We start from the raw sequence: 23,974 nt of genomic DNA, 5'->3' as shown, positions 1-23,974 counted from the left end.
AATTTTTAATTTACTGCCACAGCGCTAAACCCAGTTTAATTAATGTATTTAATAAGCTAAAGAAAACAAACGGGGATTAAGTGTTTTGTTTTACTGTCATTTTGCAGCTTTTTGTTCTTTATGGTAGATCGTAGAATGAATCGTTGAAAAAAATACATTTTGTTTGCGTTTAAATTAGTGATCTGATGTAGTTGGAATAAATAATTATATATACGCTAAAGCTAGTCCGGACCTTCTCCATTTTATATCTATAGTTATGCTTCATAGTCAAGCTAATCAAGCTAATTATACTCCATCGTCGATTTGCGTGTAAAAATAAACTCTGTACCAGGCAATAAAAAAAAAAAAAAACACTACCTTACCCATGTACAGTGGTCACTGGCTGGGAGAGTCTCATCGTTATCCTTGGAGTGATGGACCGAGCCGAAGTGCTTTCGTCACCTGAACAACCTTCGAAGCTCCATTAAAATTAAACTTTAAGCTTAAACTTAGTGCTAAAAGGTTCGTCTGTAAAACCGAAAAACAAACAAATGCATTTTACAGATGCGATGCCTTAATATGTGCCACTGCACCGAGTGACCACTGTACATGGGCAAGCACATGGACGTAGACACACTAAAACAGAAGGAAAGTTTCAGAAAAAAAAATAAAAAGCGTACTAGCTAGGCGAATGGATTAAAAGATTTGCTTGCTGTCCAGACTGGAAATGCTGAATATAACCAACAACAACAACAAAAAAAAAGTATTTAAAAGAAAAAAAAACACGAGATGTATATTGGAAAATAAAGCGAACCCTACAACTACTACACAAAAGAGCCCAAGTGAAGGGCAGCAGACGCTCCTCAAGTTCCCACTTCTTCTAGGTCTCAAAGTACTTGTAGATAGCCGTCACATAGGACATCACCTGCATCCAGTCGGGTCGTTCGATCTGACACATATCATTGATGTTCTGGTAGCGAATAAATTGTTCAGATAATAATACAGTTTCGTGGCAAATGGGCTTTAACAAGGAAACTCACCAGGGTGGTGCCAATTCCCACGGACTCGGCAGCCGCAAATGCTAGCGAAAAGTTGCGCCGCTTGTTGGCCGGACTCAGTTGATCGTACGGAATGCGATCCGGCAAATACGAGTGCAAGATCGCACAGAAGGCCAGGCCATCGTTCCACGACGAGCTGAAGTTGGTGATGTCGATGTTGCGGTAGCCCACTGTCTTATTCTGGCACCACTTCAGCAGGGCGTTACGCTTCGAGCCTCCGTTCTTGGCCAGCATGTTCAGCGGGTCCTTGCGTTCGCCTGAAAAATGTGTGATATTAAAGCCATTAATATTAATTTATTGTTAATCTATTAGATTTGCATGTCAATCATTAGAATTTAACTTTAATAGATCCAAAAAAAAACTGTTCACATTTATATTGTTGAGTATGATTTAGCGTATCATAAAAAAAAAATTGAGCTGATAGTAGTTTTATGGATCCAGAAATAGTGAAATTTTGTGTAGGTGACAATTATTTGTTGTACAACCGGCGAAATATATAAAAGTTTATCTTCTAAGGACGAATATTCCATGGTCAAGCTAACTCAATTTCGCACAGAAAATTAGATTTAGAGTTTCAGAAATTTCCTCAATCAAAATGTTGAGAATTGGACTTAAAGTATATAAAGTATTTGTAGCTTCGTACCGCTTATGAAGGACTTTGAGACATTGCCAAATGGCAGCCCACTGCTGCTGCTGCTACCCGCACTGCTGGGCGTGGCCGGCGTCGAAGGCTGGGAAACGTTCTGGATCTGAATCTGGGCCTGGATCTGGCTTTGGGGCGTTGTTATCGCAGTCTGTTGCTGCTGCTGCTGCTGCTGCTGCTGCTGCTGCTGCTGTTGATCGCGCAGCGGCAATGTGGCTTTGGTAGTGCTAGCTGGTCCTCCTCCGCTGCCAGCCGAAATGTTAGCTCCCGTTCCGGTGCCCGATTGATTGCCCACATTCACGTGCAGGTTGCTGCTCTGCAGCACAGGCAGGCGAAGCTGTGAGAGATACACGACCACCACGGTCAGTAAAGAGATTCTCATCACTCAGATTTGGTTCAGATTAAACTCACGCTTTCATGCCAATCACTGGAGGGGGGAAAGATAATGGGCGTAGTTCCCAGCTCCGGAGTGCCGCTGTTGAGGCTGGACGTTGAACTGTAGTGGGATTCCGCCTCGTCGGCTTTGCCCTGCTGTAGAATCCAATAAAAAAAAAAGAGTTTGAGTTAAGAAGCGGATCTCAGGGGGGAACGATTTACTAGGCCACTCACCGCCTTGTTATTCTCAATGCTCTCGATGAGCGTTTTGACGGAGAGTCGCGAATCCTGTCGGCTGAAGCTCAGCTTGCTGCGCCGCGTGGCCATCTCCATCTCACGCTGGACTGTGGACAGCACCGCCTGCGGAGTCTCCGACTGCTGCAGTTCTGCTGGGGATTTCGAAAAGGGCATTAGCCATAAGCAACGTAGACATCAACTAAACTTACGCTGCTTGGTGAGCTTTTCGAGCTGCTGCTCCAGCAGTCTGATCTTCTCCTTCTGCGTCTTGTTGTCGAGCACGAGTTGCTCCCGAGCGCTGAGCGCCTCAGTCTTGAAGTCATTGGCCACGCGCACCGTCATGAGAAGATCGGCCTGGAATTGCTGCCACTCCTCGGCCTCCTTGCGTCGCAGCTGTGTCTCCTGGTCGAGCCGGCACTCCGACTCGCCCAGCTGTAGTTGTACATCGCCCAAGTGACGTTGGGTCTCGCCCAGCAGGGACTGCAGCTGGGCCTTGTCCTCCTGGTGGCACTTGCACTGCACCTGCAGTTCGGCCACGCGTTCCTCTAGCGCCTGCCACTCGCCAGCTATTTTGTCCTTGTCCCGTTGCAGCTGCTCCAAGCGATATTCGAGGTGGGAGACCGCACACTTGGCATTGTTTTTAACCACCTTGCATTCCTCGGTCAGCCCGGAGAGCTGCTCGCGTAGTCTTCTCAGCTCAGCTTGGCTGCGCGAGCACTGATCCTGCAGCTCGGCCACACGCTCTTCCAGGGCATCCTTCTCTTTTCTGGCCACATCCAGCACATCGCTTAGGTCTGTCTTGTCTCCCCTGGCCAAATCGGCTTCCAGCTCCTCGATCTTAGAGCGCGCATTCTCCAGCAGTGTGCTTAAGCGACTTATTTCGATGGCCCGCTGCGAGATCTCCTCCTTGGCCTGTGAGAACTGAGCCTCTCCTTGCCGTCGCTCCGCATTGGCCGCATCGAGCTGGGAATCAAGCAGGGCAATCCGCTCCCTCTGGCGCTGCTGTTCCTGCTGGCCAGCTTCCCGCGCTTGCTTCAGTTCCGCCAACTCAGCTCCAAGTTCCTCCTGCTTGAGCAATACAGCCTCACGCTCCTCCTGGGATGTTTTGATTAAATCCAGAAGTTTTTGCTCCCGCTCCGACGCACTGACTTCGGAGGCAGCCGGTTTGGAATCCCGCAGGAGCAGCTCCTGCAGTGTACTGATCTGCGTGCGCGATTCATTCAGTTTCTCGGTCTGTCGGCAAAGTGACTGGAAGAGCACATCCTTCTCCTCGGCGAGACGCTCGTTCTCCGTCTGCGTGTCCGTCAACTGGGTTTGCAAATCGGCCAACTCTTGCAGAGTAGCCTGTAGTTCCTCGTTGGTGGAGTAGTGCGTCTCCTCCATCTGAATGATCTTGTCCTGCAGGCAGGCTACAGAAATCTCGCTGGAGGATGACTGTTTGTCCCAGTCGGGCGTGAGGCAGGGTGTGCCATCATGCGCATCGTTTGTCTGGGAAGGATTGTGGGATTTAGATGGATTTGCATTTGATAGAAATTGTCTGGGAGTACTCACACTGGGCAGAGCTATCGAGGCGGGCGCAGAGCTGTGCAGCCGCTGCGAGTCTTGGATGATCTGGTGCTTCTCCGCATCCGATAGCGGCGAGTTCACAACGTCCCGCAGCCGATTGCGCAGAGATTCGTTCTCGTATTTCAGGTTGCCGATCTCCATCTGGGTCTTTTCCTGTAGACTCTGTAAGCACACACATCAGACTGATCAGTTTTGCTTTCCTCTGAGCTGCAATATTGCTGCTGGCTGTTCTACGACGCAAAAGCTTTCAACTACTAGACTCAATTAAAGGAGCGCATCGTCTATAGATCGTATTGAATATCAATGGATTGGTTAGGGTAGCGAAGCGAAGCGCAACGCCCCCGAGAACACGGCTTAGTCATTGGCTAGTGGCGGGGTCTCTACGGAGAATACCCTCTATCGACGCCGTTCTACAGGCCACTATTAATCATTCGAGATTAATTTGTATTGCTCTTGGTATTTATAGACTTCATGACCTAACACAATGTACCAAAACTAAATACATTACTCATGGTTTTATATCTTTTTCGATATTCTTCAACATACATCTTCTTACAATTCATTACAGATGCAAATATAAATCGATTTCTTCAACTAAGTTGTAGAGATTTCTGCTTTAAAGCTCTTGGTAAATGCTTTTCTAGCTGTTTGGCTAAAGTCTTTTTAACTTATTATATAAATGGCCCTAGATGGTGCAAAAAGGGGGTATAAAATGACTTTGTCATGGGGAAATAGCAACTTTAACAGCAGAAACAACATCAATCAGCCGTGACAACACATCAGCAATTTGTGGTTAGCCAGCCACCCCGTTTCCGCCCACTATGCACCCCTTTTTGGCCCGACAACCCATCCCAACCCCATCCGAACCCCGTCCCAACTCTCCCCTGGTTCTTTTTGCGCACCTGCATCTTAACCAGATCGCCCTTCAGCCTGGCCACCTCGCTTTGGTATGGCAGCAGCTCCGTGATGCGTGTCTCCAGCTGCAGTTGCTCGCTTTCCGATCTCTCCAGCTGCTTTTGCAGCTCCTGCATTTTGTTGTTAGCCTGTGTGGTGGTTAAGTTTTAGTTATTAAATTTAGAAGTGAACAAACAAATAGGGGCATAGCCTTACCTCTAAGAGTTGCTGTTGCTGCTGTTCGTTGTTGATTAGTTGCTGTTGATGTTGCTGCTGTTGCTGATAACTGCTGGCTGCCACAGCGGCAACAGCAACGGCTGCTGCTGCTGCGGGAAATGCGTTGGCCGGACTATTCGAACTGGGGTTGCTGCCGTTGGCCGATGTTGCTGTTGCTGCTGCTGCTAGTTGCTGGTAGAAATCTGCTGCAGCGGCGGCAGCAGCGCCACCATCCTGCAGCGCGGCCAATGCGTTGTTGTTATTGATGTTGCTGCTGCTGTTGCCAGTTGCTGCTGCCTGCGGCACGGCTGCCAGGGAAGTCATCAGTGGATGCTGCTGCTGCTGCTGTTGCTGTTGCTGTTGCTGCTGTTGTAGCTCACTTGCATTGCTGTTTTGCTGCTGCAATGGCAATTGCTTTGGCTGTTTTTGTCCCTTAAGCTTGGATTTCTTTTGGGGCAAGGTGTTGCTCTGTAGCTGCTGCTGCTGCTGCTGCTGCTGTTGTTGCTGCAACTGCTGTTGCTGTTGTCGCCGCTGTTGCTGCTGTTGGTTGGTCAGCAGCAGCGCCTCCTCATCGCCCACATCCACGCCCCTTTCGTAGCTGGCCGCCTCCTGGTGAGCGTAGAATTTTGTCGTTGCTGCGGTGTTGTTGTGATGCTGTTTCTGTTGCTGCTGCTGCTGCTGCTGTTGTTGTGGCTGCTGCTCGTGGGCGGTATTCAATGAAGTGCTCGACTGCGACTTCTGGCGATTGTTGTTGGAGGAGTGCTGCTGCTGTTTGTGCGAAGAATTGGAGGAGTTCGAGCTGGAGGTGCCCTGTCCTCTGCGGAACAATGATTTCAGTTTGATCATTTTGCCGGCTTATCCTAGCTTGTTGCAAAACGTGAACCATCAACGGGCCAACTTAAATATTTATATTTTATTGTGCCTTTGTATTTATTTAATATGAAGCATATTGTGTATATTATTATTTTATTATTTTTTATCTTTTATGCATGATGAATGCGTTTTATATTTTGTGTGCTGAATTTTAGCTGTGTTCACTGTTTTCGTTACGAGTTTTTCGCGTTTTTACTTAATGTTTTATCAATGATGTAAATATAATATTTATAGTTTGTGTACAGAATTTAAGTTAATTTTTTTCTCGCAGTGCTCGTTGTCTTCGGTTATCGGTTATCGCTTATTGCTGGTTATTTTGTACATGCTTGTTATCACAAAACTTTTATCAAGTCAATTTGCTCTGCTTTCTTTTGATTTGATGAGAAAACGGGGCGAAAAAGTGAAATTACTGTGCGAATTGTTGGGCAGAATTTGTAATGCAAGACGGGCGACGAATAAATGAATGAAGGAAAGCGGACGCGAAATTAGAGGCAGCAACAGATGCTCATGTTGCATGCAACACCAGCAACTACTGGCAACAACAATATAACCCGTTTGTGCTGCGGCAAACAATCGCATTGCATTGTTGTTGTCACCAAGAGAGCAGCGATAAAAAAATTGAGAGGTTTAAAGAGAGAGAAACATCAAAACAAACAAACACACAATCAAAATCACAGTCACACCCAATTAATTAATAATTAAAATGCACTCGACGATCATGAAATCGAAATTGAAATTCTGAAAAGTTATCCCAGCGCGCATTCGGATTTGACTCGGATTTGGATGGAATGCCGGAATGAGGGAATGACGGACATATTGCTGTTCCGCTGCAACGTCAACGTTTCAACAGCTCACACTTGCACACACTCCCAATCACACGTACGGCGCTGAACAGCCGGGGTCAAATCAATAACACCGCACCCCTTTGCATTTCAAATGTTTTTTTTGGCACATGTACAAAAGAGAAATAAAAATAAATGTTAACAATTTTTTTAAGAGACAAGGGTTTTCTTATAAGCTTCTTGCTAAAAATAAAAACATATACATTTAAGGTAAAACAATATTTCTTTAAAGATGTTCCGCATGGATTTTATTGAAAATAAAAAGAATTTAATTATCATATGACAAGTAATAAAAATCTAAAAGGACAGAATGTTCACACGTGAACGGTTGAAATTAAGTCTTTTCAAAGTTAAATGCCAGGTGCCATAACATTGACCTTTGCTGTACGCGTGCAAACAGGCGTGAATGGTGTGTTTGTGTGCGAGTGAGAGAGGACTCTCCGCCCTTCGCTACCACTCCTACCCTGCCCCATCTCTCTCCCCAATGCAAGTATGCCTGTTTGTTCATGTGTTCTTTCCCCATTGTCACAAATATGCCGGATTACTCATGTCACGACGCGTCATAAAAACAGAGCAAGAGCAAAAAATTGAACTGCACCAACAAATGACATTGACAGCTGACCGCAGCAGCGACGTCGGCGGTGGCAGAGCTGCACTTGCAACACGCCGTCTTGGCCAGTGTTGGTAAAGGTTGTGGTTTTTGAGCGGCCGTTTTTCTGATTTCGCTTGGTTGCCATTTATGGCCTCGAATTATTTTGATTTCTTTTCTTTTTTTAGTGCCAACAGCCCACGCGAAACACGCAAATTTGTTTATTTTACTTTGGGCCTTAAATTGAAACGCAAACAGTAAAGTGACATCATGCAAACGAGCGAATCACAAATTAAATTCATGTTCTGAGGGACACTTTTTTGACTAATTGCTGATGAACACGGGTTTCGTGGTTTTTTTTATCAGCTGGCTAGGGGTTTATCTTTATCTCGTTTGCACAGTGATAAGTTGGATAATTGGTCAAAAACGTAAGGCAAACATCAGACCACTTAGCATTTGAATGTTCCTTTTCAATTACAATTTGAGAGCGCGCCCTTATTCGGGACCTATGCAACACTGCAACTGCAACTGCAGCGAAGAGAGACCAAAAGAGGCCTAAACAGGATGTGTGGGAGAGGAAAAGAGGGGAGATCGGTTTGCCCTTCAATGAGAGGCAGCAACAACAATGGAGTTTGCCAGAAAGAGCACGGTAATTGAATGAAAATCAGGGGGAGAAGCAAAGGCCGAGAGAGAGATGTGGCGGTGAATGAATCAAATAGCAACAACACCGTTTAATTATTTGCACCAGATAACTGTAAAAGGGATTTCTTTCGATTTTCGCACTCTCTTTTGTCAAAAAAAAAACCGGAATACGCCAGCAAAACAAAAAGCCAACTCCACACGCATACATATTTATTGCTCACACACACACGCAAGTACCGAGCCGAGTTTTTTTTTTTGTTTTATAAATACTAAAATAAAAACCTTTAATGTTGCACAAAGTTTGGGGGAAAATAAAAAGAGTAAGCCAAACGAGGGGAACAACGCACGACACTAAACAAACGAACAAATGGCAAAAAGCGACGCGCGTTTTCTGTTTCTTTCTGCAAACAACAACAACAAGTGTCCAGTCGAAAGCGTCTATCGATACACTCGATAACACTTCAGCCACAGGGCGCTCTCGGCCACGGCGCATGCGTGACGCGTTGTCCAACACTAATAGCGCGCCAAAAATAGGAACTTCAAATTAAAATGGGCTACAGTGGTCACATATTTTTACTTTTAAATTCATTTTCTATTACAACATATTTCGGTTTGCAAGGTATTTTAAAAAGTTTTAAGGTTTATTGCATAACAGAGGTACACGACATGTATTAAGAAACCCAATTTTCCTTACCAAAATATGCGTGTATTTCATTTTTGTTTTTGTATGTAATATTTTGTTAAAAAAAATTTAAAATTTATGTTTATTTTTAAGATAAATAAGAAGGGAGAGACGGGAGAGGGCTGTCGATTTAAGTTGTTTTCTCTCAAATTTTTAAAATTGTAGGAGCGCGTTTTCTCATTTTTTTCAATGACAGCATTTTTTACCATTCCTATAAGAAATAAAAGCTGTTGAGCTTAATGTTGATTATAACTTTTACTATGAACTATTACAATGACGAAATATTTCAAAATGCTTCAGGAATATAAACAAAAATACTAAGACGCACCTACGAAAAAAGTACACTAGTTATCGTATGAACTACCAAAGAACTTTTTTAAATGCTTTACAAAATTAATTAAATAAACATAATTAATAATTCATCGATTCAGCCTATAAAACTCGCAGAATAGACCTGAAACGTGTGCTTCTATAAAACAAATTTAGAAATGTCTTTAGTTTCATTTAACTATTAAAATTCTTGGGAAATAAAGAGGTTTAGGCCTAGGTACATTGACCAAAGTCGAGCTCCCATGGCGTTGAATGACAATTCATTTCAGTTTGCCAGCTGCTCTCCCCGCATTCTTTTGCCAGCTTTTTGATATCTTGATATTTTACCGCGTTGCGTGTGCATGCACTGAGAGAAGTTGCTTACTTTAAATTTCATTTTTAATTTTTTAAATATTGAATCTTTTATAATCCACAATTAAAAAAAAAAAATTAAAAAATTTTGGAAGACAAGCTAAAATAAAAAACATTGCTAGAAAGCTTTGATTAGTTCGATAAGTCTAATTAGGCCTCATTACCTTAAAAAGTTATTTTTTGGTTTTTTTTTTTTTTACTTATTAATCGACCAAAATATTATATAAGATACAAACAAATAATTAAGACTGATATTTAAGGTTTATTCATTAATTATATGCATTAAAGTATGGAAAACAATGCAAAATTTAAAAAAAAAATGGTATATCCAGTCTGGCAAGCACTCGATTCTATGATTAAATTTCTAAAAAGAATTTATAGTCAGTTACAGTTTCACATCGAAAGGAAGGTCCGAAATCCAATTTTAATCTATTGATCGCTATTGATGACCATATATATACATGAATACTTAATGGTTTTTAGTTTTGGAAGATAATTTTGAATATTTCACGTGTCCAAACCTTAATCAGGGTTGTTATTTCTTTCAGTGTAGGCTAGTTGGCTAATTCTTCTGATTCTTCTGGCCGCTCTTCTGGGGCTTTTCTTCTGCTGTCTCTTCTTAAGCGTGGGGCTTATCAGAGGCAGCAAAGAAGCAGCAAAATAGCCAAAGAAACCGCAAGAGGCAGCAAAGCGCGTCGCCCGTTCGTTGGGGGCATTTGCGGTTTTCTGCATTTCTGCCACTTCCACGTTTCTCTCGGCCTTAACTCACCCCCCTTTTTTTTTCCCTGTCACTTTTTCCCCACCACGTTTCTCTTTTATGATTTTTATTGTTTGCGAGCTAGGTATGGGGTACGTTTGAGGTCTATGACCAAAAAGCCAGGCCAAAACAGTGCTTATCGTTAAGGCCAACCCGCCCCCCTTTCACCCGCCCCGCACCGCTCTCCCCACCCCTCGCGGAACGCCTCTGGAAGCAGCAGCTGATAACTGCAGATAGCCCCCCCCAAAAAAACCCCCTTTTCGGATCGCATTTCGCTGGCCACCTGAGGTAACCACTGGGCAGCCAGTTACAACTTAAAAACTTGGCCATTCATTCGCTCCTGACATATTCAAAAAGAAAAAATTAAAAAAAAAAATAACACTCGGCGGCAACCAGAAGTTTTTAGGGGGGTTGTGGGGTTTTCATAGCCCCTCCGGCCATTCACTTGCGTTCGGTTAAAAAGGCGAAAGGGGCAGTTGCTCTGTGAATTTTCGTTTCTTTATGAATGTTACGCTTTGGCGCGCCAAAGAAATGTGCGCTATAGTCTAAACAGTCGGTTATATCGGTGAATGTTTTTCCCACACTCTCAGGAAGTTATGGAGTAAAGTAACAAGGTACTTTAGAACACATAAAACTATAAATTTAAAAATTTAAATCAATATACAAATCAACAACATTAAGACAGATAAAAATATTTTTAACTAAATACGATGATTAAATTTAAAATCAATAAGATAACAGAGAACACAACAATATATTCCGATATGTTCAAGCCAGAGAGATAAACAATCTTTTAAGTAATACTTCTTATTACTGAGAAAGAAGATGAAATCTGGTAATAAGTTATTGGGAACCATTTACAGATCATTTTATAATCAAAATTATAACGATTCGTTTAAAAATTCTTCATACGGAAAGAAAGATTATTTTAACTCTAAAAGTTATCATTAAAGGAAGGAGGAAAATCCCGAAAAAGTATCGCTTTTGCAGCGAACTGCGCAGTCGCTGAGAACTGTTTACCGTTTTACCGCTCGAATTATGCGCTGCTCTCTTTTGATATGTTTATGTTGGTGTTTATCGGCCTTTGTTCGCTCCGCTTGCCATATGTTATGTGTTATTTGTTATATGTTGTGCTTTCGTAGAGTCTGTGGTCTGGTAGCAATACATAGAAACACCGGCGACAATAAATTATTTTTAGAAAACGGTTTCATTTTCGCTAACATTTCTAAAAACTCTTTTTTTTTGTTGTAGTTTTTTCTTTGATGTTATAAATATTTATGCGTGGCTTCGAAGTTTTAAAGTTTCTTTGTTGATGGTTTACGTTTTGCTGTTGCTGCTATTAATGTTATTGTTGCTGGGGCTTAGAAGCAGAAAGTGGAAGTTTCACTTCCCCGAAAATTATATAATTAATGCGTTTTTAATGGTTTTCGAAAACTAGCAGCAACAATGGAATCTAGTTTAATATTTCTTTTTTTTTTTGTGTTGTACTCTTTTTACTTACCCTTCGTCCCGCTGGGAATGTAGAAGCAAAAGTAGGAGTGGAGGGAAAGGAGAGAAGGAGGCACGGCAATAATCAATCAAACGGTTCTTCTCCTAGACCCTCTCCTACTTCCTTTTTCGCTGTTGTGTTTTTGTTTTTTTTCGGTTGCCGTCTCCGCTAGTTATGCATGTATTTGTGTGGGGCACTTGCACCTTTGACTTTTTGTTGTTGCTGCACACAGAAAAAACCAAAAACTTAACAAAAAAAGATCATAAACTAAGGCCACACACACACACACACTTAAAAAACAGCTGCCGCGTTAATTACATTAGAAATTCGTAAGCGAAGCCTTGCAACAATGGGAAAAATGCAACTAATTAGCAATTATTTGCGGCTCTCTTTGTTTCTCTATGTTTTTTGTTGCACAAATTCCAATTAGAAAATCAGCCGCCATCTGCAAATGCATTAGTCCCGTTATTTTGCAGACAGAGCGCAGAGTGCAGTTAGGGGAGAGGAGTGGGGCACGCTGCCGTGGAGAAGGGGGAGCAAGCGAGACCACAAATAGTGACCTCCACTCGTTGGGCAATTAATATTCATTTAGTTTTCTTCAGTTTTCCTCTGCAACAATTAACAATATGACTTTGCACTGGATGCTGCAACTGCGCTGCCTGCGCTTCGAATTGTTGTTTTATTTATAGATGTCACTGATTCTCCGATTGGAATCACAGGCGTTCGCGGGGATTACGATTACCGATTGGGATTATTGGTGTTATGGGGATTACGGTTCTACAGGGGCTATCTCCAAAGTACCGCCTGCAATATGGTTCGTTTTGTTATTGTTGTTATCGCCAACGATCCGCTCGGCGGTCAACGTCGTCGCTGCTTTTTTTTTTGTTGTTTATTTTTTTTCGCTGTGTGACCGTTGCTAGAGCGCCAAAATTTACCCTGTGAACGGGCGGAAAAATACCAAATAACTCGGCTTTTAAATACCAACAAAACGGTAATAAACAAATTCAAAAACAACTTGGCTTATTTATTGTTTATTATAACTGCCAACAGGAATCCTAATGATATGCGCCGGATAGCTAATAGATATAGTTGTCCGATCCAAAAAGTTATCCATTGAGAATTTGTTTTTAAGCTGAGCTAGTCAATTGCTTAAAAGGGGCATGAATTTATCAAATTTACTAACAAACTTTGCTCCATCTGAAATTAGGCCAGAAATACCGCATCAGCATAAAAAAATGTCTTCAATTGTCCTATTTATAAGCTTTAATCGGTCGAAAAAAAAGATGGTTCACTAAAACTAGACAGGATTCCGGTTACTCCTTGACACGCTCCACTTCGCTGGCGTCGAAGGGCACCTCTTCAACTTTGTGGAATCCCGAGAACCGGATGATCTTGCCAGTACCTTCCACCTTAAGGTGCTTGGCGAACTGCTGGGCCGGCGACAGGGCCAGTTCCTCCTCCGTCTTGTAGCCGTAGTACTTGGCCCAATCGTTTCGACCGGTATAGACCATGTAGCAAACGAAGCCGAAAGCCTGCCAGGCCAATATGGCGTATCCGATGCTCAGACGTCGTTTCCACAGCTCTGCGCGGTGCTCCGGAATGGGGTTTGTGTTGCGTCGCACCCAGCGGCGCAGCCACTTCATCTCAAACAGCGCCATCGTTTCTGGAAACTCTGTTTATTTGGTAAAATATTCAATTTGTTATGTAAAGTAACGAGGCAAATCGTAAACAAACGTACAGCTGATTGTCAGTGCTGCCGGACATGCGCGATACTCATTGGCTGGCAACTCTGTCCCGCCAACTGTGTCAACGGTGCTTTGTGAACAACCAGAAAAAGTGTTGCCAGCTCTCACTGTTAATAGCTAAAAAAATATTTTAATATATCTGAACATATAGTTTGGGATTTTTTTTGAAATTATGTTTATTGAACTTATTATCCTGATTTGATAAAAATAGCATTTAGCCTCGTATTTTAACCATGTGTGAAAAATTTAAAATTTTTGTTAAGAATATGTTTTATAAAACACAAGCTTTTAGCCTAAAAATAAAGCTTTCTTTTTGACTAAGTACATTTCAAAGGACCTGCCTAAAACAAATCGGCCAAGGAAAAAGCTAAAACTGCTGTCACCTGCAATTCTCAAGTGGCCGCTTTCGAAAATAGCCTGGCTACAAACTAGCCGAATCGGTAGCACTGGCCAGAACAGAAGATAATGAAACTCCGATCGGGGCAAACAAAGCTACCGTTCGATTTGCGCAAATCCGTAACGATCCCATTTCCAAACCGAAGTCAAACCAGGAGAGATCAGGAAATCAGCAGACGGCGATTGGGTGAGTGAGTAATGCAACGGAATCGGTGGCAGAACCTTCAGGAATATTATGATTCGCAGCCCGCTGTTTCGCAGCCGGGGTCGTCAACTCCCACTGGAGGTTAGAGGGTGCTCCAGCTCGTGTCGTCGACGTCGCCCCTCGTCGTCCCTTTGTAAACACGTGGTAAGGGTAAGTGTTGGATTTAATATCGGCCCCTGTCTCTCGAATGACACAATGTAAATTTATAGTTCATTTTATTGACTGGAATTTGGAAGCTGGAACACAAAATGCCCACCACTCAGCATTCGCCACAAGGTCATGGTCATGCCCAAGCCCACGACCACTCACTCCAAGGACACGCACTGGACAAGTATGACGGCAAGGATGCGGCTGCCGACAACAGCAACATGCCCAATCTGTCCACTCTGTCGCTGGACGAGCTGAAGCAACTGGACAGGGATCCCGAGTTCTTCGACGACTTCATCGAGGAGATGTCCGTGGTGCAGCACCTCAACGAGGAGCTAGACTCTATGATGAACCAGGTGGAGAGCATATCAAGTGGGTAAATGAATGCGCAAAAACTGGGCACATCCATTACAATCTCCAATCCAATCCAGGGGAGAACGAGAGCAAGGGCAGCCATCTGGTGGAGCTGAAGCGCCGGCTCAGCGATGATTACACAGCTTTAAAAACACTGGGCGAGAAATGCGACCAGCTAAATAAGAAATACTTGAAAAAGTCCGAGGAATACGCACCCCAGCACATAAGGGTGAGTATGGAACACTTTGAAAATGGGGAAACAGAATGCGTTACCAGGTAAAAATAGATTGGGAACCGGTTGCTTCTTAGAAACCAAGTTTAATTGCACTTGTGTCCTTTTTATAATGCCCCTTTGTCTTACTTTTCCGCAGGAACTCCTTCAGATTGCTGCCTCCAATGCCGATGCCGACTGTGATCGGCATGTGGAGCACTTCCTGAATGGAAAGATCGATGTGCAGACGTTCCTCAACACGTACCAGAGCTCCAAGAAGATCAGCGCCGAGCGCAAGGCCAAGGAGGAGCGACTGGGCACCCAGCTGAGTGCCCTGGAGCGGGCCGGCATCTAGGATGGCCGGTGGAAGACATTGGCTGTGCAGTCCACTCAATGTTATCTCATCCCACTCCTCCGTTCGCCACGAGTCGCAATAATAGAGTCTAAGCAGGATAATCAACAGAGAAACCGAATCGAACCGAACCGAACCGATCAGAGATATGGATCCAGAGCAGAGTCAGAGTCAGAGTTATATATAAATGGTATAAGGGATCCCAGAGGATCCCCGCAACGGAACAGAATGCTAAACAGTAGTGGAAAGCTAGTTTAAACCTATATTTTAACACGTGTGAATCGGTAGATTCGGTGGCTTGTAATTCTAATTATTTTCCTAAAAACGGAACGCTATGTGTTATTTCCCAATTCCAAAATACAGTCCCAAATTCAAGTCGCCTGTATTACCCTTAGGTTATATAAATATTTTTGGTCCCTAATTTTGTCCCATGGCCAGCCGAATCAATGTATTTGTACTATGTATATTTAATAAACTTTATGATTTATCTGATTTTATGATTTATCTGATTTTGAGGTGTTTTCACCATCTCTTTCTTTTTGGGGACTGCCTCTTAAGAATGCTTTGCTGTTAAACAAACAACAACATATTTTTAAGCTAGGTTTTCAGGTATTCTTAATAATTAAAATTTGTTTTAAAATTTTTAAATTACAATAAAAACATATGTAACTAAAGGATCTTATTTGCTTCTTATTATTATTTATTAATTATGAGAGTTTAGCAATTTTTCATGTTTTAATGAGACTAAATAGTTACATTTTAGCTTTACATTATGATTATATATATTGAACATCTGTTGTTTTATTATTTATTTTGTTTTATGCATATTTGTTTTTATTTTTTTTTAGAAATTTCAAAAAAAAAGAGCTTGCAATTTTCTTTTGGCTTTTGCGATTAAAATCATAAATAAATATAACGGTCTATATCTCTTTAATATTTTTTAAAAGATATGTTTTGGCAATAGCATTCTCTTGTTTTATTTTAGTTTTTAAATTTAAAAATACCGCCCAAAATCAGCTGTTCGAAATCAAAACTTATTCAAACCTAAATGAGTCTGAAGACCTTCGCCAATATTTTTGTAAATCTAAAACCCATCTCTTTTGTTTTCAAACAATAAACAATTTTAAATATTTAAAAAACCATCTGGTACTCTTAGTATTTTCTGGTATTTTCAGTCCCCCACTTTTCTAGCTATAGATAAGCTATTTATCTGAAATTTCCCTAGTGACTTACCACCCCCCCCGCTCCACCAACGATCTTGGCCAGGAATGAAGTGGGCCAGCTAGCTGATAGTGCTCCGCCCATTTGCCCACTGCCCACTGCCCCCATCCTTGCCCTTGCCCCTCATCCACTGGGGTCACATAATCTCGCGCCGATAAGCGGAACGGAACGGAACAACAAACCCAAATCAAACCAAATCCATAGTGCATTTGCAGCGATAACGGACACTGGAGGCGACATGGCTCAAACCACCGAAGTGCTGGTCTTTGGCTCGGCCATCATAGATTTTATATGGTGAGTGGCCGGAGAAATGCCTAAAGATCTGATCCAATTTGGCCACTACCTTGCAGCTACACCCCCCGTCTGCCGAAACCCGGAGAGACACTTCACGGACACCGATTCCAGACGGGCTACGGCGGAAAGGGTGCCAATCAGTGTGTGGCCGCCGCCCGACTGGGCTCACGGACAGCTCTGGTGGCCAAACTGGGGGCAGACACCTTCGGCGGTGACTATCTGCGTCAGCTGCGCGACGTGGAGGGGATCAATGTGGAGCACGTGCAGCAGCTGGAGGGCCAGACGACGGGCGTGGCCCAAATAGCCGTATCCGAGGGGGGCGAGAACAACATCATCATTGTGGTGGGCGCCAACAGTATGTTGAGCTCCTGCGATGTGGCCCATGCCGATGCACTGTTCCAGGAGGCCAAGGTTTTGGTCTGCCAGCTGGAGACACCCATCGAGGCCACGCTGACGGCACTGAAATCCTTCCGGGGCGTGTCCATTGTGAATGCCGCTCCGGCAATGGAGAATACACCACGGGAACTGCTCCAGCTGGCCGGTATCTTTTGTGTGAACGAAAGCGAGGCCGCTTTGATGACCCAAATGGCCAGCATTGAGACCGTCGAGTAGGTGGTGCTGCATCCCAATGACAAAAAAAGTCCTCTTATAGGTATACCTTCTACTTCTTTTTCTAGACAAGCTCAAACTGCCACTGCGAAGCTGATTGAGATGGGTGCCAATACGGTGGTCATAACACTGGGCAAACTGGGAGCTGTCTTCGGATCCGCCGACTCCAAGGGCGGCGAGTACCGGCATGTGCCGGCACCACATGTGCCCGCCGAGAAAGTGGTGGACACGACGGGTGCCGGCGACGCCTTCATCGGGGCATTGGCCCACAACATTGCCCGCCATGCGAAGGGCAAACTGGAGGATCACATAGCCGCCGCCTGTGCCGTGGCCTCGCAATCCGTCCAGTTGCCCGGCACGCAGGCCAGCTTTCCGCGTACTTAGTGCCGACAGATTCAGTTCGTACAATAAATCTCTTTCCTGACGTACAATGCTCTATTTAATGGTAAGCGTAAGTATAAAAAAGAAGATGTGATTTCCAACTGGTTAGACGATCAATTTTGGTCCACATGGCTGTGATTCGGCTAAAATGCTGCATCCAGTGGGTTCGGGACGTAAGGGGGTTGGAGTAGATTGTGGGCGTGGCAGCGGCGCTATGGCATCACTTCTTGCCCGACTTTTTGATCCCGCCACCGACCAGGGGTCCCTTTTTGGATGCATTCGCCTTGGCCGCGTCCAGTGCCTTCTGCTGCTCCTTCTGCTTCTGCTTGAAAGCCATGTCGTCCTCGTCCATGTCCTTGGCGTCCTTCTTAGGCGCCTTCAGTGGCTTCTTCTTACCGCCCTCGCGTCCAGACATAGTTGCTTGCTATTGCTGCGTGAGAAAACCAGTGGAAAATGAGAAAATTCCGAGGGAATAAAACAAAATATAAGTCACGCACCTTTTGCACACGTTTTTCCGATTTCCGTACGATTAACGCAATCGCTATCGATAGCTTAGCGGTTTCGATAGCTGAGGCGCGTTGAGAAGGTGGCGAAGAATAATCGTTATTTGAATTGAACAATTTGAGCGCTTTAACCTTTGAAGAGATTTTGTATCAATGATAAACGATTACAGATAGGATTTAAGAGAATTCAAAGCCTTTATCCGCTTTTTCTTTAGTCTTCTTAAACGTTTTTAAACGTAATTTCACTTCCTCACTTATAACTGCTTATTGGGGTTTCAATTAAAAATGCAATGAATTGTTTACTTGCGTTGAGAGTTATCAAAACTACTTAGCTAAAAGTCAGGCTATCTTTCAAATATATGATATTGAATGCCTTACGAAAGCCAAGTAGATCACCATTTGAAAATTATTGTTTTTCTTTTTTTGCGGCACCTTCTTTCTTGTAAATAGCACTACAGGGTGATGCCCCAAAAACAGATTTTAAATATTAATGCTAGATTAATTCGTATTTAAACATATGTAGTGTAAAAAACTAGTTGGACCAGAGAGTACCTTTTCAACTACTCCCGTATGTAAAATGTATGAAGAGAAGATGTAGCATATTTTAATTTAATTAGGGATGGAACCATCGACGACAAGCTATCGATGGCCAAAGAACTTGTTACAACACTGATGTATCGGCGTTACATCGCCGTTTCTCCCACCACTGGGCAAGTCCCCCCAATCCGCCGACAGCTGAGGCCAGGTCCAAAAGAAACCTCCACAAACACAACGGTTCTCCGCCAGATGCAGTGCACCGAGTTTTGGGGCCCTGTGAATCCTGCGTGGGACTGGGATTCCGAATCCGCCCAACTGCGGGTCCGTCCATCGGCATCCGCATCCGCAGCCGCATTCCACCGAGCGCAGCATCCGCATTCGAATCCGCGGACCCAAAAGAACGGTGAGTTTCCCAATTCCCAACCAAAAATTCGGATTTCTCTTTTTCGGAGGGAAAACGTAAGGTGGGTTCGGAAAATACGGAAAAACGGGAAATACGGGAAATGAAGGTGACAAGGCTGAATTGCGTGACGGCAGCACTACAAATTGGATTATAGCACGTCGTTTGATTCAGACTGAAAGATGTAAACAATCTCGGACGCTTTCCTGTGCACTGAGAAAAACTACTTAAGAGTTTACCACCTGAAAGTCTAAAATATTAGCAATTTAAAAACTAAATAGAACTAATAAATATACTCAGAGTCCAATTGAAAATCGAAAGAATCGAAATCAAAAGTAATTTTTTTTTTTTTAGTTTAAATAGGGATTGTTATATATTAAAAGTTCAGATCTAGATAGGAAAAATACAGTAAATTTGGGCAATTTCAAATGAAAAAGTTCAAAATATTTGAAAAATTCGAAATTTTCTCTCAGTGACATTATCCCCCACCCGCTGTTTGGTAATTGCCAATATACGGAATGGAATGCCCGAGGCATCTATTTTTATAGCGATTAGCATAGTCGTTATGGTGATGAAGTTCATCGGGGGGCGACCGTTATGTTTTTCCACCCTGTCACCCCCGCGGCTCCCAATGGGGCATACTTTTGGGGGTTGGGGGTCACCAGTTTACCACCCACTATCGCTCGTTTATTGAAAAGCTGTCATAATTGAATGAGGGGGGAATTTAGAAAAGCCCCTAAAAGTTTTCAATCGCCTTAAGTGTTGGCAAATATTTACTTGTTCTAAAAATACAGTAATTAAAAAGTTATTATAAGGTCATTTCCACCGGTTATTAAGCAGCATATAACGAGTATTTCTGCCTCATTAATTCGAAAACCAAAAAGTTTTTCAGGGTTATAAACTTATTTAGGTTCTATAGAACCCCTTCAAGTCCATCAAATTTTAGACTTTGAGACTTGAGTAAATATTACCATAATTACATGCACTTCATTATAGAAAAATTCCATTTCCTCGTATTTGGACTTTAACATACTTGCATAAGTCTCAATAATGAAGTCATTAGAAATGGGCAAATGAGTAAATTCATTAAATAGCCATCAGACATATGGATCTATATGGATAATATGATTACCTGTTTTTTTTTTTTTTGTTTACCCACGCATATGCAATTATAATTCAAGTCAGATGTTTGATTATATAGAACGTAATTAATAGCTTGCAACTTGTTTGATATAAAAGCAAAAAAAAAAAAAAATAATTATAATCGGCTTACCGAAGTTACCTTTCTGTCCGAATAAGATCTATTTTGACTGCAGCTGCAATTGAGTTCCGAGAACCCCATAATCGTATTCCCGCCTGTGAGGGAACAAATATCACCATCGATTTTATGGACTTTGAGCCATGTTCTCAGCCCGCGAGATAAGCGAATTTCAATTGCGGGTCAAAAGCAGTAACCTTGGCCATTGTATGCAAGTTGTTGGTGCATAATAACTGAGCATAAATTGATTGACTCAATGCTGAAACATCTCAAGTGACGGGACTGGACTGTCATGTCCACTGTCCATTGTCCACTGTCCATTGTCCAGTGATTGCCGTCGGTTGATAAGCACTCGAGGCCCAAAAGCACAAGATGATAAAACGGGGGGGAATGATAATCATTTGGCCATAAAAACGGGGAAAAGCGTGGGTGGCTGGTTTAGGCATTGGGTTTGTTGGTTTCGTTGTGTTTGTTGGGTTAGGCGGCTGGTAATCTATCAATTTTACGAGTCGGACAACCAATTTGTAATCTAATCCGCAGTCTGTCCACGATGAGCACCAGCGAAGGCAGTGGCCCCATCGGTGGGAATCTCAATCGGAATCGAAATGGCAATGGCAATGGCAATGGAACGCTCAGCCTGATGCAGGACATACAAAACAAGTACGCCTTCCTCGAGGATCTATTTAGCAAGTTCTGGAAGTCCATCATCACGTCGAACTCCAAACTGAAGCTGCAGCTGCGTAATGTCAAGTGGAAGAATGCCAAGGCCAAGAACGGCTGTGCCTATCAGCCAACGGAGGTGGGTTCTAAGCTGCATTCCGCTCACATATTGTGTGTATTTGTAAAAGTAAAACGACATTTGTTTTGTTTTGTTTTGTTTTGTTGCCAACAAAACAGATTGAGCAGGTGGCCAATGTGATTACCCACGGGATTTGGATACTGCCGGCCGTGTTTGCGGCCATAAAGCTCTTCGAACGCTCATCCAGTTCCAGCCAGTATTTGGTGTCCTGGGTGTACGGCGGCGCACTTTGCATGCTCTTCACGGTGTCGACCTTCTTTCACTGCTCCTGCTACTGCGCCGAACACAAGTGAGTGACCCAGATAACCTTTTGGTCGATTTCTGTAGCACTGTTGCACTGTTGCACCTTTTTTCAATCGCTCTTTTTCGCCTGTTTAGACCCCCAAGGAATGTGAAGGCGTGGCCAAGTTTGGGCTGGCAGACGTACCAGGGACTAAAGAACGTGCTGCATCGATGCGACCGGGCCATGATATACGTCTTCATCGCCGGATCCTATTTCCCGTGGCTCACCCTGGAGAACACCGACCACTCGGCCATTCTCTTCTGCATGGAGTGGGTCATCTGGCTGATGGCGGGCATTGGAATTGCCTACCAGCAGGTGGGTTATGCCCTAATTTACCACATTTTGTTCTAAAGTCTCAATACACTCATTTTTTTTATATTTTTCATTCCAATTTGTCCATGTTAAAGTATCCTTTTTATGCATTGCAAATGCATCTTTAAACTTGTGTTTGTATATCATAGGTATTTTTGAATATATATATTTATTGTTTTGATATATATATATTTATTTTGAAATCTAAATTCTAGCACTTTTGATATTTAAAAGTAGAATGCATAGCTGTTAGTTTTTTTATCTTCTAATATTTTTTAAATTTTTAAATCTAAACATCTTTTTATTTGCCTATATGCGATATTTTAAATAGGAACTCAGGATTAGAATATACTTACATTCAAAGATGCCAAACAGTTTATATTTTTGCCAGACTCAAAGACTTTGAATCATAGAATTTGTGGTTATTTTGAATTTTATTATATTTCTTATTTTAACTTAATCTTATACCAAATCATATTTCAACATATTTTTACCCACCAAAACAGCTCTTTCACGAACGCTACAAGTGCCTGGAGACGTTCTTTTACCTGGTGATGGGCCTTGGTCCGGCTTTGGTGGTGGTGTTCACTGGCCACCACTTCCACGGAATGCTGCAGTTAAAGTTCGGCGGCGCCTTCTACATCCTGGGCATTGTGTTCTTCAAGGCGGACGGAATGATACCGATGGCCCATGCCATCTGGCACCTGTTTGTGGTGCTGGCCGCCGGATGTCACTACTACGCCATCCTGGTGAACCTTTACCCGGGCGATGGAGTCATCAAACCGTGAGCAATGCGACGGAGCAGCAGTTGGGGAACACAGCGAATTTAGACCTTAGTACTTAGTACTTAACAACAGGGATTCGATTTTGTCAGCCATGTGTTATCATATTTACCTATGTACATGATGTACCCGAGTCTCTGCTCCACAATTAGCCAAATTTATCTGAGCGAATACGAGTAGTTGTAGCCATTAGCATTACGGACTAACTAAATCGAAACGATTCTTGTGATTCTTGTATCTGCGGTCTTGCCAAAGATTCAAATTGTGCGAGTGCTCATGTCTCTCTCTCTCTCTCTATCTATCTCTATCTCTATCTATCTAACTTGATATTATTATGTAATATAATATTGTGTAGACCTTTACATTGACCATGTTCCAGCTCACGTTTTGGGCATGTGTTTCTCAAAAGACTTTGAATTGTACTCAAAAGGCGAACAACACGAAACGAAAGTGAAATTGTACAAAGCTCCGAAAATTTACAACATGAAACTCCTCGCCCACCCCGCGCCTTTTGAAAACTAGGAGCCCGCCTAGCCTGCATTACATTATGCATGTTTATACAGATGTACTATATTTACTACACATATATACCATATATACCATATACAGACCATATACAGACCTAGCTAGAATTAAGGAGGCGTGCGATCCGCGAGCCCAGCCCATTTGGCAAGTTTCATCGCTTAGCTCAGGGACTACTCGATGTGTTCGCAGATACTGAAAAAGGTGATCATTATATACGCTCGATATTTTGGGGCCTGGCTCGCGATCGCCGGATATTGCTTTCGTGTATTCGTTTTTGGTGTCTGCCGTGGTTATTTCGGTGCAGCTCGATTAGTTTTAACGCAGAGTTCTAGGCACGTCCCATAGAACTCCATAGATGATGCTTGAATAAATGGTTTATTTCAAAATGAAAGCAAATGTCTTTGAGGGGAACCCTAAATGTGTTACAATTTATAGTTTAAGACGACTTGCTGTTGTATGTTTTCAAATTTTATTTACTTTTAAGTTGGTTAGTTAATTTACTTTATTTTTTGCTGAAAATAAATATGATTTAATTGACATTGACTTGTTTAAATGTTAATTGGTTGGTTAAAATGTTTAAGTTTTTCTTGGAAAATTTGAAATTTTTAAAATATATTTTTGGTAATTTAACTCATGTCATTAAAAATACTTCGTAAGACTTCAAATTTAAAGCTGTTTGTAGACAAACAAATTTGCCCTTCACACACAAAAAAAAACCCATATTGCTTTCAACTAGTTATCATTATAGGCATTTTATATATATAAATGCATTTCAAGTTTGCAAATTTGAAATGCGCGCCTCTGCCATTTCTCTTCGCGCCACCAAATGCTGAGATTTTGCCAAGACTGCAGAACGGTCACACCACGCAATTAGCAAAGACACACTCCGAAGTTAGCAAGGACATTTTAAATATGGATGCCAAGGCGCCACAACGTATATCGATAGTTAGCGGGGACTTACTCCACAGCTAGCGAACACTTACTCGGCAAAACTGGAATGAAATAGTTAACAGTGCACAAGAAGTGTTGTGTAAGTACCGAGAATCAGTGCTGTTAACTTGTTATTAAAAAAACGTAGATTTTAACGGGATTGATGGGGAAAAAGTCTGTCCAGTTTAGAGAAAAACAGGCAGAGTG

The 23,974-nt window shown here is 42.7% G+C and overlaps 6 protein-coding genes across 11 annotated transcripts; 3 read left to right on the top strand and 3 right to left on the bottom strand.

Annotated features, from left to right (window-relative positions):
• Window positions 1–76: 76 nt before the first annotated feature.
• LOC108137687 (cytospin-A) lies at window positions 77–8,330 on the bottom strand. 6 transcript variants are annotated; one of them, XM_017259552.2, is made up of 10 exons: window positions 8,197–8,330; window positions 4,969–6,209; window positions 4,761–4,901; window positions 3,844–4,020; window positions 2,502–3,780; window positions 2,290–2,444; window positions 2,092–2,211; window positions 1,681–2,017; window positions 1,020–1,294; window positions 77–949 (listed from the first exon to the last, which is right to left on the bottom strand). In XM_017259552.2, the coding sequence occupies exons 2-10, from the start codon at window positions 5,812–5,814 to the stop codon at window positions 860–862; spliced, it is 3,420 nt and encodes a 1,139-aa protein (XP_017115041.1). In that variant the 5' UTR covers window positions 5,815–6,209; window positions 8,197–8,330; the 3' UTR covers window positions 77–859. The 6 variants fall into 6 exon arrangements, with proteins under 6 accessions (XP_017115041.1, XP_017115044.1, XP_017115046.1 ...); XM_017259555.2 differs by having other exon boundaries at window positions 4,969–6,148; XM_017259557.2 differs by lacking the exon at window positions 8,197–8,330 and having other exon boundaries at window positions 2,092–2,208; window positions 4,969–6,827.
• Window positions 8,331–12,771: 4,441 nt separating this feature from the next.
• On the bottom strand, window positions 12,772–13,343 carry LOC108137612. Its single transcript, XM_017259387.2, has 2 exons — window positions 13,262–13,343; window positions 12,772–13,195 (listed from the first exon to the last, which is right to left on the bottom strand). The coding sequence occupies exon 2, from the start codon at window positions 13,179–13,181 to the stop codon at window positions 12,837–12,839; it is 345 nt and encodes a 114-aa protein (XP_017114876.1). The 5' UTR covers window positions 13,182–13,195; window positions 13,262–13,343; the 3' UTR covers window positions 12,772–12,836.
• Window positions 13,344–13,759: 416 nt separating this feature from the next.
• Window positions 13,760–15,425, top strand: LOC108137766 (vacuolar protein sorting-associated protein 37C). Its single transcript, XM_017259669.1, has 5 exons — window positions 13,760–13,851; window positions 13,926–14,019; window positions 14,079–14,388; window positions 14,448–14,599; window positions 14,742–15,425. The coding sequence occupies exons 3-5, from the start codon at window positions 14,118–14,120 to the stop codon at window positions 14,934–14,936; spliced, it is 618 nt and encodes a 205-aa protein (XP_017115158.1). The 5' UTR covers window positions 13,760–13,851; window positions 13,926–14,019; window positions 14,079–14,117; the 3' UTR covers window positions 14,937–15,425.
• A 708-nt stretch (window positions 15,426–16,133) lies between these two features.
• Window positions 16,134–17,481, top strand: LOC108137710 (ribokinase). Its single transcript, XM_017259593.2, has 3 exons — window positions 16,134–16,448; window positions 16,505–17,056; window positions 17,126–17,481. The coding sequence occupies exons 1-3, from the start codon at window positions 16,393–16,395 to the stop codon at window positions 17,439–17,441; spliced, it is 924 nt and encodes a 307-aa protein (XP_017115082.1). The 5' UTR covers window positions 16,134–16,392; the 3' UTR covers window positions 17,442–17,481.
• On the bottom strand, window positions 17,474–18,022 carry LOC108137711 (translation machinery-associated protein 7 homolog). Its single transcript, XM_017259594.2, has 2 exons — window positions 17,936–18,022; window positions 17,474–17,868 (listed from the first exon to the last, which is right to left on the bottom strand). Exon 2 carries the CDS (start codon window positions 17,851–17,853, stop codon window positions 17,659–17,661), a length of 195 nt encoding a protein of 64 aa, XP_017115083.1. The 5' UTR covers window positions 17,854–17,868; window positions 17,936–18,022; the 3' UTR covers window positions 17,474–17,658.
• A 628-nt stretch (window positions 18,023–18,650) lies between these two features.
• Window positions 18,651–23,228, top strand: LOC108137709 (monocyte to macrophage differentiation factor). The gene is made up of 5 exons (XM_017259592.2): window positions 18,651–18,881; window positions 20,677–20,935; window positions 21,034–21,224; window positions 21,314–21,533; window positions 22,037–23,228. The coding sequence occupies exons 2-5, from the start codon at window positions 20,687–20,689 to the stop codon at window positions 22,316–22,318; spliced, it is 942 nt and encodes a 313-aa protein (XP_017115081.1). The 5' UTR covers window positions 18,651–18,881; window positions 20,677–20,686; the 3' UTR covers window positions 22,319–23,228.
• The last annotated feature ends 746 nt before the right edge of the window (window positions 23,229–23,974 follow it).

Source organism: Drosophila elegans, unplaced genomic scaffold, assembly GCF_018152505.1.
Source record: "Drosophila elegans isolate 14027-0461.03 unplaced genomic scaffold, ASM1815250v1 contig_149, whole genome shotgun sequence".
NCBI lineage: Eukaryota > Metazoa > Arthropoda > Insecta > Diptera > Drosophilidae > Drosophila > Drosophila elegans.
The sequence above is the reverse complement of the archived record's forward strand: the minus strand, read 5'-3'. Positions and strand labels throughout refer to the sequence as shown.